Genomic DNA, 19,007 nt, shown 5'->3' on the forward strand with positions numbered 1-19,007 from the left:
GTTATGGCAGATAAGGATATTTGGGAAGAGACTTGACAAAAGATAATACAAAAACTGACAAACTGGAAGATTTTGTATATGGATATGGATAGCCAAATACAAGCAGTGAAAATGTTTTAGTCCCTTTAGTTTTATATAAAGGTCAGGCATATTTTTTTATTAACCAGAGGAGGTATTGTGGATAATAATCAATAAAGAATTGAAGGAATTTACCTGGGAGGGGAAGAGGGCAGTAGTTAAGCGGGATAAGCTGATCCTTCAAATAGAACAAAGTGGTTAAGGATTACTTGATCTTAAGGGAAATTTTAGAGCTAGAGAGTTAAGGCTCATATACATAACATGTGCAGAAGGTTATAATTCAAAATTGAAAGGGATAATGATGAACCAGGGATGAAGGTCAAGAAATAAAGACATGGTGTGATTTTTGATGCAGATCCTTAAGGCTAATAATAACAAACATACAAAATATTATATTCATAAAGTAGCAAATGGTATTATAATAACTAAGCCAACATGAGAATGGTGAAAAGAGATTTTGCCAATACAGAAGACTGCAAGTAGGGGTACAGAAAAATAGGCAAGAGGGGACTTTTTTTTTTTTATAAAAAGTGGCAAAGGAACCAAGAAATTAAAACCAAATAACTAGAGCAGGAAAGGTAATAGAGTGAGATGAGGACAAAAAGACATTTAGACTGTAGGCTAAAGATTAGTTGAATCTATAATAGAAGCTGCTGTTAAAAAAAGTGATAATTAGTAGGGCATATAAAATATTGGTTCTACCTCACTTCAACGACACGCCGGAACATCGACACGGAAATCGCGAGCCCCAGAAGATCGACAGCGCAGAAGACCGACGCGACGGGACCTAGAAGATCGACAAGCAGAAGACCGACCCGACGGATGAAAGCACCGACGCCGAGGATGCCGAAATGGGAAAAGGCTGTGTAAGTATGCGGTAGTGACGGACGTTGGGGTGCGAGTAAGGTAAGTGTGGATAGGGGTGGGTTAAGTGAGTTAGGGTTAGGGAGCGGGTCAGGTAAGTGTGCGGTAGTGATTGTGTTTGGGTTAGGGGCGGGATAAGTGAGTTAGGGTTAGGAGCGGGTCAGGTAAGTGTGCGGTAGTGATTGTTTTGGGTTAGGGGGATAAGTGAGTTAGGGTTAGGGAGCGGGTCAGGTAAGTGTGCGGTAGTGACGGACCTTAGGGTTAGGGTTTGGGTTAGGGTTGTAGGTAGTTGTGTATGTGAGGTTTAGTGTGGGTTTGTAGGGATTTTGGTGTGCTTGTGTATGTGGTTTTTGGACGGGGAATGTGTTTTGTTTGTTGATTGTGGTGTGTGAAGTGTATGAGGTTTCGTGTTTGTGTACCGTCGGTTATTTCGTTGTCGGGCATGTGGAATTTCGTGTTTTTGTACTGTCGGTTATGTGGTTTCGGTGATTGCGTTGTCGGTGTTTTGGTGTTTCGTTTATGTGAGGTAGAACCAAAATATTACACGACAGCTATAAGAATCAATCAGAGTAGGTTAGAAAAGATTGGGAAGAGAGACTGGAAAAGCAATTTACAAGAGAACAATGGGAGAACATATATATGGCTTCTAAATATGCAACAAAGTCTACAAGCTTTAGGATCTTTGCTTGCAAGTATTTGCATAGGTATTTGTATACCCCAAGCACACCTCAAAGAAACTTTTCCTTAGGTAGATAGCAAATGTTGGAGGTGTGAAGGGGAAGTAAGAGGTAACTGGGAACATATGTTTTTGGAGTGTAATCTGTTGGCAGATTAAAAAAGTTTCCTTCAGAGTACTCTGTTAGACTTACTGGGGGAGCAAATGGTTGTAACTAAGAATATGATTTTTGAGGTGAGACACCATATCTGAATTGCTTAGACATAGTAAGGCTTTACTGAGTCTAATTATTTTGGCTGTCAAAAAAGCAATTGCTAGATAATGGAAATCTAAGTTTAACCAACTGTATTTGAAGTACTGAATATTATAAAAGAGATAAAAGAACTGGAAGAGGGATATTTAGAAAAGAGACAGAGCAAATTACATAGAAATAAATGGAAGTTGTGGGAACAAGACTTGCAGAATAATGCTTAGGAAGAGGAGGAGTGAGGTTTAAGGGAAGGCAGGAATTTAGCAATTTATGTAATGTTGAACTGAAGATAATTGCAAAGGAAAGATATCTGACGTATAGTGTATGTAAATGGAAAAATATGATTTGTTTTCTTTTCTGTTAATGTATGTTTACTGTATCTTAAGTTATAATTAAATAAAGGTGTTATAAAAAAAATCTGACACGACGTTCAGTAACTCAACCTTCTGAAGTCGACCTTTTGCTTGTTATACATTCTAAAACAAATGCCTCATCCCGACAAGGCTTGCAGAATAAAATACTGATTCAGACCTTTGCCCCCCCCCCCCCGCACACTGTTATAGTCTGTTAGAGAGAGTAAAGTAGCTCCCTGTTAAAGATATGATACTACATTAGCTATTTCAGTACATAAGCTAATCTTTTTGGAAGTTAGAATACGTATCTTTGCTGTAGCATGACTGTCAGATCTTCATTTACTGATGTGTTACCAACTCCAAGTCCAAATACTAACATTGAAAATTGATCCTTTATGGCATTAGCCCCTATTTTTGTGCATGTAATTACCTGAGAAATATTAAAATATGTCACAAACTCTTAAGTTCAAATAATGTTAAAAATACATTTGAAGAGTGCAATGTCTTATTGATACAAAACAATAATATGATTACCTCACCATCTGTCTGTCTTTTATATATTTATTTCTATTTTGACAGTTCCATTTCCAATAGTTTGTGGTATTCATTTTCAGATGAGACAGCTGAGAAAAGCTCCAACTGTATTAGACATAATACTATGCTCCTAGACATGAAACTTCTACAATATATACAGCGTAAAAATACATTTATTTACCTGTGCATCATGTGACCTCTTCATTAATGTTCTCAGTCAGTCCATTTAAATTATACAGCATATACAATAATTACACACTGGAAATAGTAGTAAAATATGAATTCACGACCACCACTGCTGGGCTAAAACATATATTCATTCAAATAAAATAACAGTGGTAAGTGCTTTTACAGCTTCAGCCATTTCTTTAGACCATATACAAACTACAATTCAGCAACCATTTAAAACCATTCAAAAAATGAGGGAGGACAAATAAAATCAATGAAATAAGTCACGTGATCTAATCACTGGTATTAAACATACACATTCATTCAAACCGGGACTCTTATCAGTTTGTAAAGTATGATCCATTTAAGTTCACTGTGTTCTGTCTTATTTCTTATATCTCCTCCCCTTACATTCAAGCACATTAACACTAAAACAAGAAACTTAAAACAGTGGTTGTAACCAGCATCATGTACATGCTTCACCGAAGCACTACTTGTTTTTTGTTTCCTGATGTCATTATTATTCTCTATATTCTTTCTTTTAAAGTTTGGTTAGTTTTCCCTGCATATAACACATAGCATGCTGTGCATTGTGCAAGATAGACTAGATTATTATTCTTACAGTCAGCAAAAAATCAAATCCAATATGACAGCCAGATATAGGATGTTTTATATATAAAGTGGACCAGATGAACTTGCAAGCCATGCAAGAGTGTCATGCAAAGGTCCCTATGCAATCACAGTTTATATGATCTATGGTGGTATGCTATTTATAACAAAGCTGGTGTTTCAATGAGATGTTATTTCTAAATTAAAATGTAGGTGTTATGCCAGGAAAAGATCATCATTAGCCATTAATATTGACCAGTTTTTCTTAATGATGTCACATAAAATATTTATATCACTCAAGTAAGTCAGCAAAAAACTAGGTTCTTTACTACTTTCACTTTGATTTAAATGTGTTGCATCAGCACTACATTCTGAAAAAAATTGGGCTTAGCAGTTGTCCCTTTTAAGGATTGTACTTCCATAACTATATTCTCAGTTGGTCTGTGAGAATAGCTCCTTCTCAGGAATTCATTGGTCATGGTGTCAAATGTACTGTCTAGCTTATCACATAGCCTCATATCTCTCAACAACTGACCCTTCAAGACATTTCTTGAAACATGCCTAAGATGCATACTAGATTTGTGTAACACATTATTCTTCTTGCAAGTTTTTTTTTTTATATATTTTAGTACTTATTTCACCCAACATATTCTTGGTTACTGTGATGTCTAAAAAAATAATTGAAGCGCTCAACCTTTTATAACTAAACTTAAGACGGACAGTAGTACTATGCTACTAGTCTATAAACTCAGTAAGCCTGTCTGTTGAACCTTTCCAAACAAGAAAAATATCATCCACAACATGCCTGTAATAACATATGCACTCTACAAATGGGTTGTCATTCAAAACCTTCTCTAACTCCCAATGTGCTAGAACCATACTGGCATATGTATTCCCACAGACTGTACCCATAGCAACACCAATTTTCCGGAGATAAAATTCAATTTCAAAAATAAAAATATTTTCTAAAATTAATTCCATCAGGCTGCAAATCAATATAACATTATTAGATAGATCACTATGTCTAGTCAAAAACATCCTTATATTTTCAATATCTAATTCGTTCGGTATAATGGTAAAGAGTGAATTGACATGTAAAGCAACAAAAAACAATTCAGTATCTTTGTTTGTTTCCTTAAACCATTTAAATAGGTCATTTAAAAAGTGTTTGGTATCCATTAAAACAGTATTATATTATTTAACACTGGCTTTAAAGCCTTTTCAACATAAATTGGCAATGGTTCTTCTCTTTGTAGAGTGCATACATTATTACAGGCATTTTGTGGACAATATTTTTCTTGTTTGGAGAGGTTTAATAGACAGGCTTACTGAGTTTATAGACTACTTACGTAGTACTACTGTCTATCTTAAGTTCAGTTATGAATGGACAATATTTTTCTTGTTTGGATAAGTTTAATAGACAGGCTTACTGAGTTTATAGACTACTTACGTAGTACTACTGTCTATCTTAAGTTCAGTTATGAATGGACTGATGAAAGGAAAAAAGCCCTAACTGTTTCAGTTTTCATTATTTCCATTTAAACTGTTTATCATAGTTGAGTGAAGTCTCAGGATGAGAATAAAGTTCAACAAGTCTCTAATAGAGAAATCCTCAGTTTAACTTTCTCTACTGGTTAGAATTTCCCCAAGTCCAAATAAGTACCCCAGGAAAACAAAGGAAAAGTACAGCAGTGCTCTGATTCAGTATACTCCACAGAGGTTAGAGATATTTCCAAGTCCAAATAACAGTCTCCGACAAAAAGTAAGAAAAGGACAGCAGCAGCTGAAGTTCAGTACATTCCATGTGGTTAGACAGATTTTCAAGTCTATATAGAAACTATTTTTCTTTACTAAAATAATTTGCTATAATGCACATATATTCCATTTAGGTAATGGTTTTACATTCTAAGACTTGTAAGTGTGAGTCCTGGAATAATGAGACTGAATGAATGAAAATGTGGGCTTGCATATACTAAGTCCAAGATCTCTGTGTCTCAGAGTGTGTCCTTTTCTTTGAAGTATGGTCATTTTGGAGATAGCATAGATAAGAACAGGGGTATAGGGGTGCAACCTCTCACATTAGTAGTGCGGGGGGGGGGGGTTGCTCTCTGCAAAAAATATTTGTAAAGAGAAAATCAGTTGTCAACATTTACTGTTATCCTTTATAATTTCATTGTTTTTTTTTCTAATTCCACGAATCGCAATTAGGGTCTTTGAATTAAAGTAGGGAACCTTCTATTCCATGATTAGATGGTTCATCTCAGTAAGGTGAGTCTTTGATTCCATAAGCATATAATTCAGCTTGTCAAGGGAACACTGAGCATGGCGACAGTAAACAATTACAGATTATGGTTATCAAGCCCCTTTAATTGAAAGAAAACAGTTATAAATTCTACACATCTGAGAAAATCGAAGAAAATGTATATAATCTGACAGGTAATATATGTTACACTGGAACAAGGAAGAAATTCTATGAAACAGCAGCATGTGCATATCAAATAACTGCGATGAACAAGCTTTACACGCATTAATGTATTTTTAGTAGAGCAGTTACAAATACATTTTAGCTGTGAGGTTAGGAACATCTAGCTGGAGGATTTAATTGTTGATTTTGTCAGAAATATAGATTCTGGCCCCTGAAAAACAATAAAAGAAAATTAGGCTATGAACCCTATTATTACATTTCTTAATTGACTTAACACTATATTGCCAGGAGCAAAAGTACAGCTGTCAGCAATATATCTCCATCCTTATATGCTGCTATCTTTTTTAACCATTATAATTTGAAGGGGGTAACTTTGACATACCATCTAATGATGTCAGACACAATGTCAACCTACAACTCTGTATGCCAGAGGACATGTACTAAACAACATCACTGCATATCTAGGCTGACTAGCTTGTATCAGGTAAATTGAATTAGCCTCATAACCACCCACTGTTTCTATGCAAGATTCCTTTGAATGAATATGTGTATTCTGGCATTTTATTACCAGATTTGTATTTGCACCTGTTTCAGTTCCTCAAGGCTCATCTAGGATGAAAAATGTGCAAAAGAATATGTGCAGAGGGGAGACTCAGGAACACAGTTCGGATTCTCACAACACACTTGTGAAATATCATTTCTTTTGAGCTTTCTCATTCTCATAGTCTACAGTGTATCCAAACACAACCTATGAAAGCTTCATTCACATAAAGTACCAGAACATTTGTGCAATCCCCCGCAGTGTCAGATTTCCTCAATTAGCAGCAAATATTTGAGTTATTTTTATGTTTTAACACTACACTGCAAAGTTAACAAGATGTGTGACAGAATGTTCATGAACAGAATGATCTGAAAGTCATACAAAGCCATAAAGTTCTAGCATCATATAATGGCAGTATTCAACTGTCAGCCCTATTTGCTTCCATTCCTTAAGATTTATCTCTATTAAAACATGAGCAAAGGAATTTTCACGTGCATCCACAACATTCTGTAGCTAACAAAGATGTTGTTAGTGAAACAACAATGCTAGTTTGATTGCTTTCTCCACTACCTTTGTGAGTGGATAAAAGAAAGGCATTCATTTATTTTTATTGACTGGGAAGGTCTGAATGGGTATGAGCCCTTTTTCAGCAGAGGCCCCGGGGGAAAAGCTCCACATACGTTTACAAATAATATGTCATTATATTAAATGAAAGTTAATATAAAAGCGAAAATCATAAAAAGTTAATAACAAAAATTAAAAATGTAGAAGTTGAAAAACATTAAAGATTAAAAACGATGATGGAAACTACATAGATGTTAAAGTCAACAAAAATGCATAAATAGTTCAGATGTAGATATTTTAGTTCTCATGCTTGAAAAGGGATAACATAGTTACCGTAGTAGTTTGGTGTTCAAGAAGGTTGTAGAGGGTAATATGAAGAAATTATTTTAAAGTGAAAGTGGAAAGGAACTAGACAGAGAGTGAGGTTTTGGAAAGTGGTTTAGGGGTAATGTTAAAGTGGAGGGAGCTGTAGTATGAGAAATGTGAGAGTAGGTGTCCGGTAAGAGAGTTCAAGTGAGGCAAGGTCTAGTGTGAAAAAATGAGTATGTGAAGTGCATATAGGGAAAGATGGTGGGGAAATGAGTGAGAGGGAGTGAACACATAGTAGTTGGGGAGACTGAAGGGTAAGGTGAAGAAGTAGGGGAGGGAAGTAGGAAGATGATGGATAGAAGTTTGAAATAGGTTATTTTATGTTAGAGAATTAAAGTTCTTATAAATTAAAGGGATAAAAAGGCATGCACTTAACTTTGGCAAAACAGACATGCTTTCATCTTCGGTGGTACATACATATCTCAATATAGACGTTAAGCCATGCTTAGTAAACAACTTTGATTTTGTGTAATTTATTTTCAGTTATTGAATAATATCAATGTGAAGAAAATTAGGGGGATATTATCACATATGAATACTGCTCTGACTCACGTGGTGTTAGCTGCTCTCATCAGATTTAAATGTTTGCATGCTCTGCATTTTAAAAATAAAAAAAGTAGCTTTACATTTCCTCCCTAACTCTAAATTTCCTAAAACTCACTACTCTCCCCTATGCAATGAAGGGATTAATGACATTTTAAAATGTTATTGTGAGAGCATGCTCCTTAATATAACGAAGCTTACCACTGCGTAGGGCCTGCTAAGATATCTTGCATTTTAGTGCATGGGGACGAACAATGAGCTGCAGGAATTAATTTTAAAAGTAGTAAGACGCTGTCCGGTTTGATTCTCAGCTAGAGCGTTTTCTGCGTGGAGACATGCCTGAATGGGCGTACCTTCGTTGAAGGTTGTGCGTCAGGGCTGGTAACCCGGCACGTAAAAATCAACTACCAATCATTAGCGGACCAGAGTTCCACTGTGGCGACCCCTAACCAGGAAAAGCTGAAAGACACAACAACAATAACAACAAAGCAAACTAGAGTACTTTTTAATTTTAAAACATATAACTTGCACAGACCTGTGTAAAGTACTTTCTATTTTTAAAACGTATAACTTGCACAGACATGTTTGATGAGCTGTACTGTGTAAGTAGCTTCTCTCACTGGACAATTCCTTTAAGTATAGCGTCTTCTGGGTGGAGACATGCATGAATGGGCGTACCTTCGTTGAAGGTTGTGCGTCAGGGCTGATAATTCGGCACATAAAAATCAACTACCAATCATTAGCGGACCGGAGTTCTGCTGTGGTGATCCCTAACTGGGAAAAGCCGAAAGACACAACAACAACAACCTAAATCATGTGAGATGCACCTCTACTATTTAAATGCTGTTCCAATTTAAGAAAACTTTCAAGCAGCATTGTCAATATGCATAATCTTTGCAACTGTTTTGCCTAGGCTGTGATTTAACTGCCAGGCTGATACCACTTTTAGGTATAATGCCATTGACTAATAATTACTTTCATAGAGGACTATGATTGGGTCTCCCATTATGACCATTTTGTTATTTGTTTGGAACATGGACATCAAGAAATTTACCTTGAGAGCAAAGCTCAAGAGGCAAACCTTGGCATCCATGTCAAGACAACATAACAAAAAGGATTATGATCAGAAAGACTTGATCATAATTCTTAGTAGTACATGTAGCTTAAACTACTTCCATGTGCTAAAATAGATAAAAAATGTGTAGGAGGATTTAATGTTTTATATTTTTGAAAGCTATAACACACTTCCCATTGCCATGCAAACAGCAGCTACCACAGAACAGTGGTGGGAAGAACATAAAATTTAAAACAAGTTAAACACTTCATTTGCCACCCCCCCCCCCCCCCACCAAAAAAAAAAAAATGAAAGAAAGGCTAAATGTAGTGTTTAACTTTACTTGCATTCTAATTGTAAACACAGTACTCCATGTACTACATGTACCAGTTAAAAAAAATTTAATTGGACAAATCAACGTATCTGCTTTTGTCTGAGGTAATGACTGAAAATAGTCTTTGAACCAATTCGCTGACTCTTTAACAAAAACATAACATAACATATAACCAATTTCATTTAATTAAACATTTTACTGTGGGTCATAAGCTGTGCACAAAAAGTGTTAGACTTGTAATGATTATGACAAGCAAATGTATACTCACATGCTTATGAGGCCCTTTTGTTATCACCAGCCAAATGACTTTCAGCTCCTAAGGTTATAAATGTTGCTGAAGAAAAATAGCTGAGTCCACACTGGCTGTCACAAACTTTATTACATAAAAACTTCTGTAAAAACTTTTATAAAACTGTGAGCGCTTTCGGGATAACCCTTCATCAGACAATACAACAACTCATAAAAAAGCACTTTTATATCACAATATAGACCTGTTATCCAATCATCTCTTCACCCGCCTCCTTCTTAAGGCTGGTTTTAAAGGTATACTTGTATTTAGTCCTGGAGGATGGTCTGCAGCTAGTTCTATTATCCACTGCACCTCTTTACACTCAGTAAAATTCACTATATCCCCCCTCTTTTATTCATGTGGGTAACCTGCATAACCATAAACTGAAAACTATGTTCTGGATTCCTAGAGATATGTGCATATAAGGTATTACGTTCATCTTTCTGCCTTATGCTTGACATGTGATGAAGTATCCTAGTTTTCAACTTGCAATTGGTTTTACCCACATAAAAGCTGGGACATGATTGGGACATTGCTAGGTAGACTACATTTTCTGTATGGCAATCAGCATACAGCTTAAAACATATTTCCTTTTATTAACCAGATGTTCAAACTGATTGTTGTTACTGATCATTGAACATACTTTACAATGCTTACAGGGAAATGTGCCTACCCTGTCTGAAACCAATTCTTTTTTAATTTTCATACTAGGTTCTCTGCACAATATGTCTTTCAAATTGCTATTGCGTCTAAAGCCAAAACTCAGTTTCTCTTCAAGTATTCCCTTAAACTTGTCCTCACTTAACAAGATTTTCCAGTGTTGCTTAATTATCTCACAGATACCCCATTTATGTTGTTACTGTATCGCAACATAACCCTAAATTTGTTTCTTGATTCTAATCGCGCAAAATTCTCCTTATTTTGCTGTAAACCAGAGGCATTGAACCATGGTCTGGCTCTATTTTCTCTGTCTCTCTTAACTAACTCAAACCCTTCATCCATTATATTATGTGTATATCCCTTCTGTTGCATATAATTGTGGAGTGTTTCTATTTCCTTTTCAAAAATGGTATCATCTGTACATAATCATGATGTACGTAATCTGTGTCCCACTACTATGTTCTTAAAAGTGCTTCTAGGATGCATACTGGAAAAATCTAAATAGTGGTTACTCCAGTAATTTTTCTTGTATAAAGAGGTGGACAAACTACCTGTCACGTTTTTCCGGTTTGTGGACGATATTTATAAATTATGGAGAAATAGTGAGAATGAGTTGAGGAGGTCTACTGAACATCTTGAGACAACCACTAATTTCCTGTGATTTACTGTTAACAATGATTTTAAAACAATAGAGTTTTGAGATGTATGGATAACAAAAAACCTGACAGGTAGTTTGTCCACCTCTTTATACAGGAAAAATTGCTGGAGTAACCACTATTTAGATTTTTCCAGTATGCATCCTAGAGGCACATTTAAGAACATTGTAGTGGGACAGGGATTACGTACATCAAGATTATGTACAGATGATACCATTTTTGAAAAGGAAATAGAAACACTCCACAATTATATGCAACAGAAGGGATATACACATAATATAATGGATGAAGGGTTTGAGTTAGTTAAGAGAGACAGAGAAAATAGAGCCAGACCATGGTTCAATGCCTCTGGTTTACAGCAAAATAAGGAGAATGTTGCGCGATTAGAATCAAGAAACAAATTTAGGGTTATGTTGCGATACAGTAACAACATAAATGGGGTATCTGTGAGATAATTAAGCAACACTGGAAAATCTCGTTAAGTGAGGACAAGTTTAAGGGAATACTTGAAGAGAAACTGAGTTTTGGCTTTAGACGCAATAACAATTTGAAAGACCTATTGTGCGGAGAACCTAGTATGAAAATTAAAAAAGAATTGGTTTCAGACAGCGTAGGCACATTTCCCTGTAGGCATTGTAAATTATGTTCAATGATCAGTAACAACAATCAGTTTGAACATCCAGTTAATAAAAGGAAATATGTTTTTAAGCTGTATGCTGATTGCCATACAGGAAATGTAGTCTACCTAGCAATGTGCCAATCATGTTCCAGCTTTTATGTGGGTAAAACCAACTGCAAATTGAAAACTAGGATACTTCTTCACATGTCAAGCATAAGGCAGAAAGATGAATGTAATGCCTTATATGCACATTTCTCTAGGAATCCAGAACATAGTTTTCAGTTTATGGTTATGCAGGTTACCCACACAAATAAAAGAGGGGGGGGGGATATAATGAATTTTTTCTGAGTGTAAAGAGCTGCAGTGGATAATAGAACTAGCTACAGACCATCCTCCAGGAATAAATACAAGTATACCTTTAAAACCAGCCTTAAGAAGGAGGCGGGTGAAGAGATGATTGGATAACAGGTTTATATTATGATATAAAAGTGCTTTTTTATGAGTTGTTGTATTGTCTCATGAAGGGTTATCCCGAAATTGCTCACAGTTTTATAAACATTTTTATAGAAGTTTTTATGTAATAAAGTTTGTGACAGCCAGTGTGGACTCAGCTATTTTTCTTCAGCAACATTTGTACCTTGACTAATGGAGTCCTTAAGAAGAGGGAGAAAGGTTATAAAAGAGTCATTTACACTGGGAAAAACCTTGCTCCAAGGTAACCTTCATGAACCAAAGCACAACTTGCTCCCGATGGTAGTGAATAGATGATGTCCCAAATGAGAGTAGGGTGTGTGAACTTGCGTCCCCTGAGCACTCCAAAATTCATTAGTGCTTTCTAAACCTGATTGTCTGCTATATGGGAGAGCAGCCCAGAACATACAGAGTAGGACCAGTCCTCCATTTTCTTCAAAGTCCCTGATAAATACAGTTGACATTTTATCTGGTGTGGTTGGCTAGTTTCTTGTAAAATATATGTGAAAATGTAACTGTTTTTGCTTACCATGTTTCTTGTCCACTGCTAATGTATTTTTTTCCACAGGAGTGGATCCCTGTGCCCTTGGGAAGCATGGATGTCAGCATATCTGTGTGGCCAACCAAACATCGTATTACTGCAGGTGTAATGAAGGTTTCAGACTCAATCCAGACAAGAGAACTTGTTCAAGTAAGACACTGCAAAACTAACATGAATGTTTATTATGCTGTTGATACATGTTTCCCTTCTGCTGACCAACAGAGTAACAAGTGTTTAATGTTTGTTGTTCTAGAAGCTTGTATTTTGTATCAAATGTATTTGTGTTATCTGAGTCTAGCAAGTCTACTATTTTCCGGTTTTGATAAACTAAATTCGGGTGGGAGACATGCAGAATGGAAAGACAATTCCAGCAGGAAAACATAAACACACTTCTAACATTCTGGGTGTTAATATTTCCTGATGGTGACTGGTTACTTTTTGACCTGATAAAATAACCAAGTCTAAGAAAATGTACACTATAGAACTACATAGAACACCACAGTTAACTTGTTGTCAGCAGAAGAACGTGTCTGACTGAATTCAGATTCTGAATAAAGTTAAGAATATGTGAGTGATTACATTCTGGAGATCATGTCAGGTTATATGAGGAAAAACAAGTAAAAATAAAGCAATAGAATAGGTGTTTGCATTCATTGACAGACTTATCACCATATTGAAAGTCAGCTACATCATCTTCTCCTGGTGCATTTCATAATAAAATCGGGGAACAGCTATATTCTACAGTGGCTTTACTAACTGCATGAACAGACAGACTCAATGCATATCCTCTGTTGATATTCTGATCCGTGTGCAAGATTCTCATCTCTGGTCCAGGCTGCCTAGGATTTAGGGAGTCAATTCTTCTACCTAAGAGCAATTACCATTGTCGCAAAGGCTACCAGCAATGACCAAGAGTTGGAATGCAGAGGATCGGAAAAGGTGAGATTGAAAAAAAGATAGGAACATTCCTATATTGGTACTTCAATTATTATGCTTCCAGGAATAAACTTACTTCTCTAGGGAGGCACAAGACTGAGATGAAGGAAATGCTGAGATCCTCCACAGAGAAGACTCACAGGGTGATGCACAGGACCCCCAAAGAAGAAGGAAGCACTTTTTAATGGGAAAATTCTCTGAAAGAAAAGCAGTGAGTCCTTGTGACAGCATGATCAGCCTGCAAGGGAAGAAGACAGTCTTTATTAGTGGAACATAAAAATCACCAAGTAAATCTTGGTCTCTAGAGTAGCTAATGATGCAAGTGTTGCTTCTGAGATTAGTAGTAAGTAAGAAAAGACATACAAAATGCCAACATGTATGAAGCAAATGGGGTAAGGCTAAAATAAAAATGGTAGACAGTGCACCAAAGCAAAACAAAATAGCTGTCCATTCTGTTAGCTTTGATGTCAGTATAACACTGTGACAATCAAAAGAAACATGACACACAGAGAACTGTTACTGGGATCTAAATGAAGAAAGGACAGATAGGATACAGTAAAAAAAGAGAAGATATAGCCCTAAATAGAAGGAAGGGATAAGAGCAATGTAATAATTAGCGTGTCTATAAGAAAGTGGGATGGTACTATGGATAAAAATGTAAACAGGAAATGATAATGTGCTCATCACAGGGACTGTGTACAAAACCCTTCTCATGCAGAAGGGTGTAAAAATGGTAGATGATATTGTTCTGATGACAAAGAAGGAAAAGCCACAGTTATCTGGGGACTTTAGTATTCCCGGTATTAGAACACCGTAATTGTAGCCACAAGGGACAGAACCTCAGGCAGATAGAAGTAGTAACTGCTTAAGAAAACCAGATTTAATAATGGTTTTAAACACATGACCAAAATAGAGGACAAAGGTTCTGTCAGAGAATCATTCACTGACACTTTAGGATATACTAGAGGATTACTAACAGGCCTATTAACTTTCATGAATTGGATACCACAGGAGTCAATATAGGAACTGATTGCTTTCATCATTCGTGTGATTGGTATTGAAAAGGGCTAGTAAAGAAAAGTAAGCCTTCTTGCTTATAATATAGTGATAGTCAGCAGGGTTGATCTGCAAGAAGGTGTAGACGGGGTGAACATGTCCTTGAGAATGATGGAGGAATAATGTAAAACACCAATTCATACATCAGTTTTTCTTCATTTCATTCATTTATTCATCCTTTCACTTTTTAATTCATTTATTTATGCTCCAATATTAACTTTATCCTATTTAGGGTCATGGAGAAGTTGGAACCTGTGTCTGAATTTAGTAGACTTAAGGCAGAGAACTAATCCTGGATGAAATGGTCACACACACACACGCGCACACACACACACACACACACACACACACACACACACACACACACACACACACACACACACACACACACACACAGACACTCACTCTGGAAGATTACATATTAACCTAATAACACGTCATGTGTTTGGAATTACAGATGAAAGAGAAGCACCCACAGAAGTTTCATGTGGATACACTGGGCATACCCAGACTCCACAAAGAAGGATTTCTAGCTAAGGACTGAAATGGAAAAGCATGCACTATAAAAGTAACAAGGGCAAATTCTGCCCCAGTGTACCACCCCTGCTCTAAAACATGGCAGCCTAGATATTACAGAAAAGCAAATGATGCATCCGTGAAGCAGTAGCCAAAGAAGGGTATCTATGCAGTGGAGGACAATAGAAGCAGTAACAATAGCAAAAGTGGAAAGTACCTGCAGATAGTGAGAGCAGGTAGCGTAAAAGTAAGTGAGCGTTATGACAGCACCAAAGAAGATAACTGTAACAGTGGGATGCATAGGAAGGTAATTGTTAGTAGAAGGCAAAAAAGTTGTCATTCCTGTTTATAGACTGATGGTAAGACCCTTAACTGGACTACTTGTGCTCAGCTCTTGAGATCTCATTTTTGTAAACAGCAAGACAGTACAGAGGAAGGTAAAAAAATATAGTCTGTGTCATTGTCAAAGAGAGATAAAGCCCTGACTAAGGCCAAGGTGACCCAAATTCAAAGAAAGACTGATGTGCTTGATGGCACAAGCAGAGAAGAAAGGAATTTTCATCTTGGGGGAAAGGAGAGTGGTGTGTACATGTGCTTGGGGCATACTAACATGTTTCAGTTTCCCTGGCAGAAACCAGGAAAGGAACTCAGAAGTACTGCCTGAAGGTGGGTGAAGCATCCTGTTGATGTCAGCTCCTTATGGAAATGAGGGCAGTTCAGGGTTAATGCCCGTTGCATGCCCCACTCTGGGTGTGTTACGGGCATGCACAGTGGTGGGGAAGTTATATGAGAAAACACTCCCTGACAACAGTGTGATGCTGCCCCAGGGTTCTTGATCTCTTCACTGGCCCCAGATATGAGTCTGGAATAGCCACGAGGAGGCTAAGGTTAGTCTGGTAGTGCTGATGGTTAAGAATATGAACTTGGATGCCCAAAAAAAAGAAGAAACATGAAAGATACTGCATGCTGTGCACACAAACAAGATAAAGAAAGATTACACAAGTCTAATATGTGGAGCTGAAAACAGAAAGCATGATACTATAACACAAACATTTAAGTACCTCAAAGAATACAAGATGTCAAAGTCAGTAACTTATTAAAAAAAAAGAGAAAAAAAAAGATTAGTCTGTGAATAAGAAGCCACAGTTTGAAACTACAAGTCAAATAACTTGGGGAAATAGAAGGAAATAAAAAGTGCTGAATGATAAAGAGGTTTCAGGATCAAAAACTGTTATGAATTTCAGGACCTCACCACAGAAATGTGTGAGAAATCTTTGGAGGGCAGGGGAAAAATGCAACAGTTTATGCAGGATCTGTAGAATATTTGGCAGAAAGAGGAAATCTATAAATCCATGTATCTTGTTTCAGGATGTACATTCTATGCATGTGTCATCAATGCATTTATCCAGTACTTTCGAATAGGCAGTGATTGCCCCCATCTTGTAGTCGTCTGCAAGCTTTGTCATCCAGAGGCCTTCCATATTGGCCTTGGTTTCCAAGAAGTATATTCCAAACAGAAGTGGTCCCAGTACTGAGCCCTGTGGTACACCACTAGTAAGTGGCCTCTTTCTGGAACTGGATTCACCCACTTTAACCACGTGTGCCCTGTCCATGAGCCAATTGGCTATCTATCTGTTGACATAGGGATTTATACCCAGTTTTCTGAGTTTACTTATAATACTGAGTGGGGAATTGTGTCAAATACCTTGGCTAAGTTGAGGTAGGCAGCATTTACTGTTTTGCCCTCATCTATGACCTTAGTGCCTTTCTCAAAGAAGTCCACCAGATTTAGTGGGCATTAACAAAGATGAACTGGGTCGGGTCCAGTGTTTCGAGTAATATTCTAATAAAGGACTTAGTGCTCTGTTGTGTACATTCCCTCTTAATTCTCAACAGGATTTTCTTCCTTTTGTTGTACAGTCTATTAAGACCAGGGGTCCACCAGGGTGACTTGTTTTTGTGATTTGACCTGGGCTTATTTCAGTTTGGTACTGTCACTTCTATGTGGTTGTTTATGTGGTTGTACAGGGCTTTTGTGTACTACTCTGCATAGGCTTCTGTGTTTTCTGGATTTGGGGGAGCTTGGAATCTAGCTATGCAGTACTTTAATAGGAAGTAATTTACCTTAGAAAAGTTCTTAAAGTTTTTTGAGGTTTGGAGGGAGGTTTAGATTTACCCAAATTTTCAGGGCGACCACTTTGTGATCTGATCTTACTAATGAGGATATCATACATGGAGAGTGCAGTGGTCTCCCATGTTTGTGAGTACCAGATCTAAAATGCTTGTTCTCCTAGTGGGAGTGCAGACCAGCTGCTCCAGGGTGTTTGAATTCATAAAGCAGAGAAATCTTTGGGCTTGTATGTTAGTGGTCATGTATGCCTCCCAGTTAATGAATAAATAGTTAAAATCACCCATGAGTATGGTATTGGGCTGGATGGTGAGTGATTCAAGTAACTCTAGGTATGATGTGTAGATTTCTTGGTTCATGGTTAGGGATTGGTTACGTTTGGACCTGATAAAATAATCAAGTTTAAGAAAATGCACACTACAGAACTACATGGGACACCATAGTTAACTTGCTGTCAGCAGCAGAATGTGCCTCACCTCGTAAATTTTAGAATAAACTTCAGAATATGTTCGTGACTACATTCAGGAGACAATGTCGGGTTACGAGGAAAAACATGTAAAAATAAAGCAAGAGATCTAAATATAGATCTATTTTTTACTGGAAAAGAAAAGCTCTTTGCGCTGAGGTGTCTAGCAAGCACCCCCCGAAACACAATACTGTGTGTTGGAGTTAAAAAAAGACATTAGAATGTTCTCTTGAAATCCCAGCATGTGCAGGAAATTTCTTACCCAGGTGAAAGATTCCTGGCACCTCAAAAAACACTCTGCAAAGATAAGCAAGTTGTCTAAATACAGAAAATTGTGGATAACTTGTAGCTTGCAATGGACTATAACAAGAGACAGACACTTTGTAAATACCTTTGGAGCAGTGGATAGCCCAAAGGGCAAGGTAAAACACTGATAATGTGATCCAGACTCACAAAACCTTAAGAAACACCTGAAATCTGGATGAATAGGAATGTCATATACAACTTTTAAATTTAAGGTTACCAGAAGACTCAAACAAGGAAGAAGGAATAACAATTTGTGAACTGGAAGCATTTTGAACTTTGGCATTATCACAAACTGATTCAGGAAAGAAAGATCCAGAAATGATCTCCAGGAATTTTCTTTCTTTTGCTCCAAAAACATTCTTTAGTAAAATTATTTCCCTAACTGAGGAGTAGGAACAGCTTCTATTAACCCCTGAGACAGCATATAATGTAAGAGAGGAAAAAAGAGAAGGGTTTGCTTTGATGGATGAGGAGGAATCCTCTGAAAAGGTGGAATTTTCTCATTTATATCCTGGATGGAACACATTCACAACTGACTTGTCTGAAATAATGTGTTGCCAAATAGAGAACATTCTGGTAGGAACAAAGGACTGCCAGGATGGGTGGGGGGAACAACATCTGTTATATAGTCATTCAGCCTTATTTGACTCTCTTTTGTTCTGGAGAGGTCCTGCTTTCATTTTGGATCAGCAATGCCACTGTTTTTAAATGACTGCATATCAACATTTTGCTGAGACTGTTTATATTGATTCTTGAAAGAAATGGATGAGGGAGCAGAAAAACTCTTCGAAAATTTGGAGAAGGAGAGATTAAAAATCTGATATTCCTGGTATCCATTTACCTATCTCATCACACTTTTTGATAACCCCTGCAGGAGTGCTCCCAAAAACTAAATTTCTATGAAAATTAAAATTCAAAATTTCATTTTTGATATCTTCTGGGAAGTTCTGAAAAACCTCATCAAATAATGCTTGTGATAACAGCTTGGAAGTAGTACCTAC

The 19,007-nt window shown here is 36.9% G+C and overlaps 1 protein-coding gene across 1 annotated transcript in view; it reads left to right on the forward strand.

Annotated features, from left to right (window-relative positions):
- MATN3 (matrilin 3) overlaps positions 1–19,007 on the forward strand; it is a 211,780-nt gene that overhangs the window by 173,939 nt on the left and 18,834 nt on the right. The window contains exon 4 of the mRNA XM_044070073.1: positions 12,626–12,748. Coding sequence (XP_043926008.1) covers positions 12,626–12,748 — 123 coding nt within the window. The remainder of the gene's footprint in view (positions 1–12,625; positions 12,749–19,007) is intronic.

This window comes from Protopterus annectens, chromosome 1.part0 (assembly GCF_019279795.1).
Source record: "Protopterus annectens isolate FY-2018-M chromosome 1.part0, PAN1.0, whole genome shotgun sequence".
Classification (NCBI taxonomy): domain Eukaryota; kingdom Metazoa; phylum Chordata; order Ceratodontiformes; family Protopteridae; genus Protopterus; species Protopterus annectens.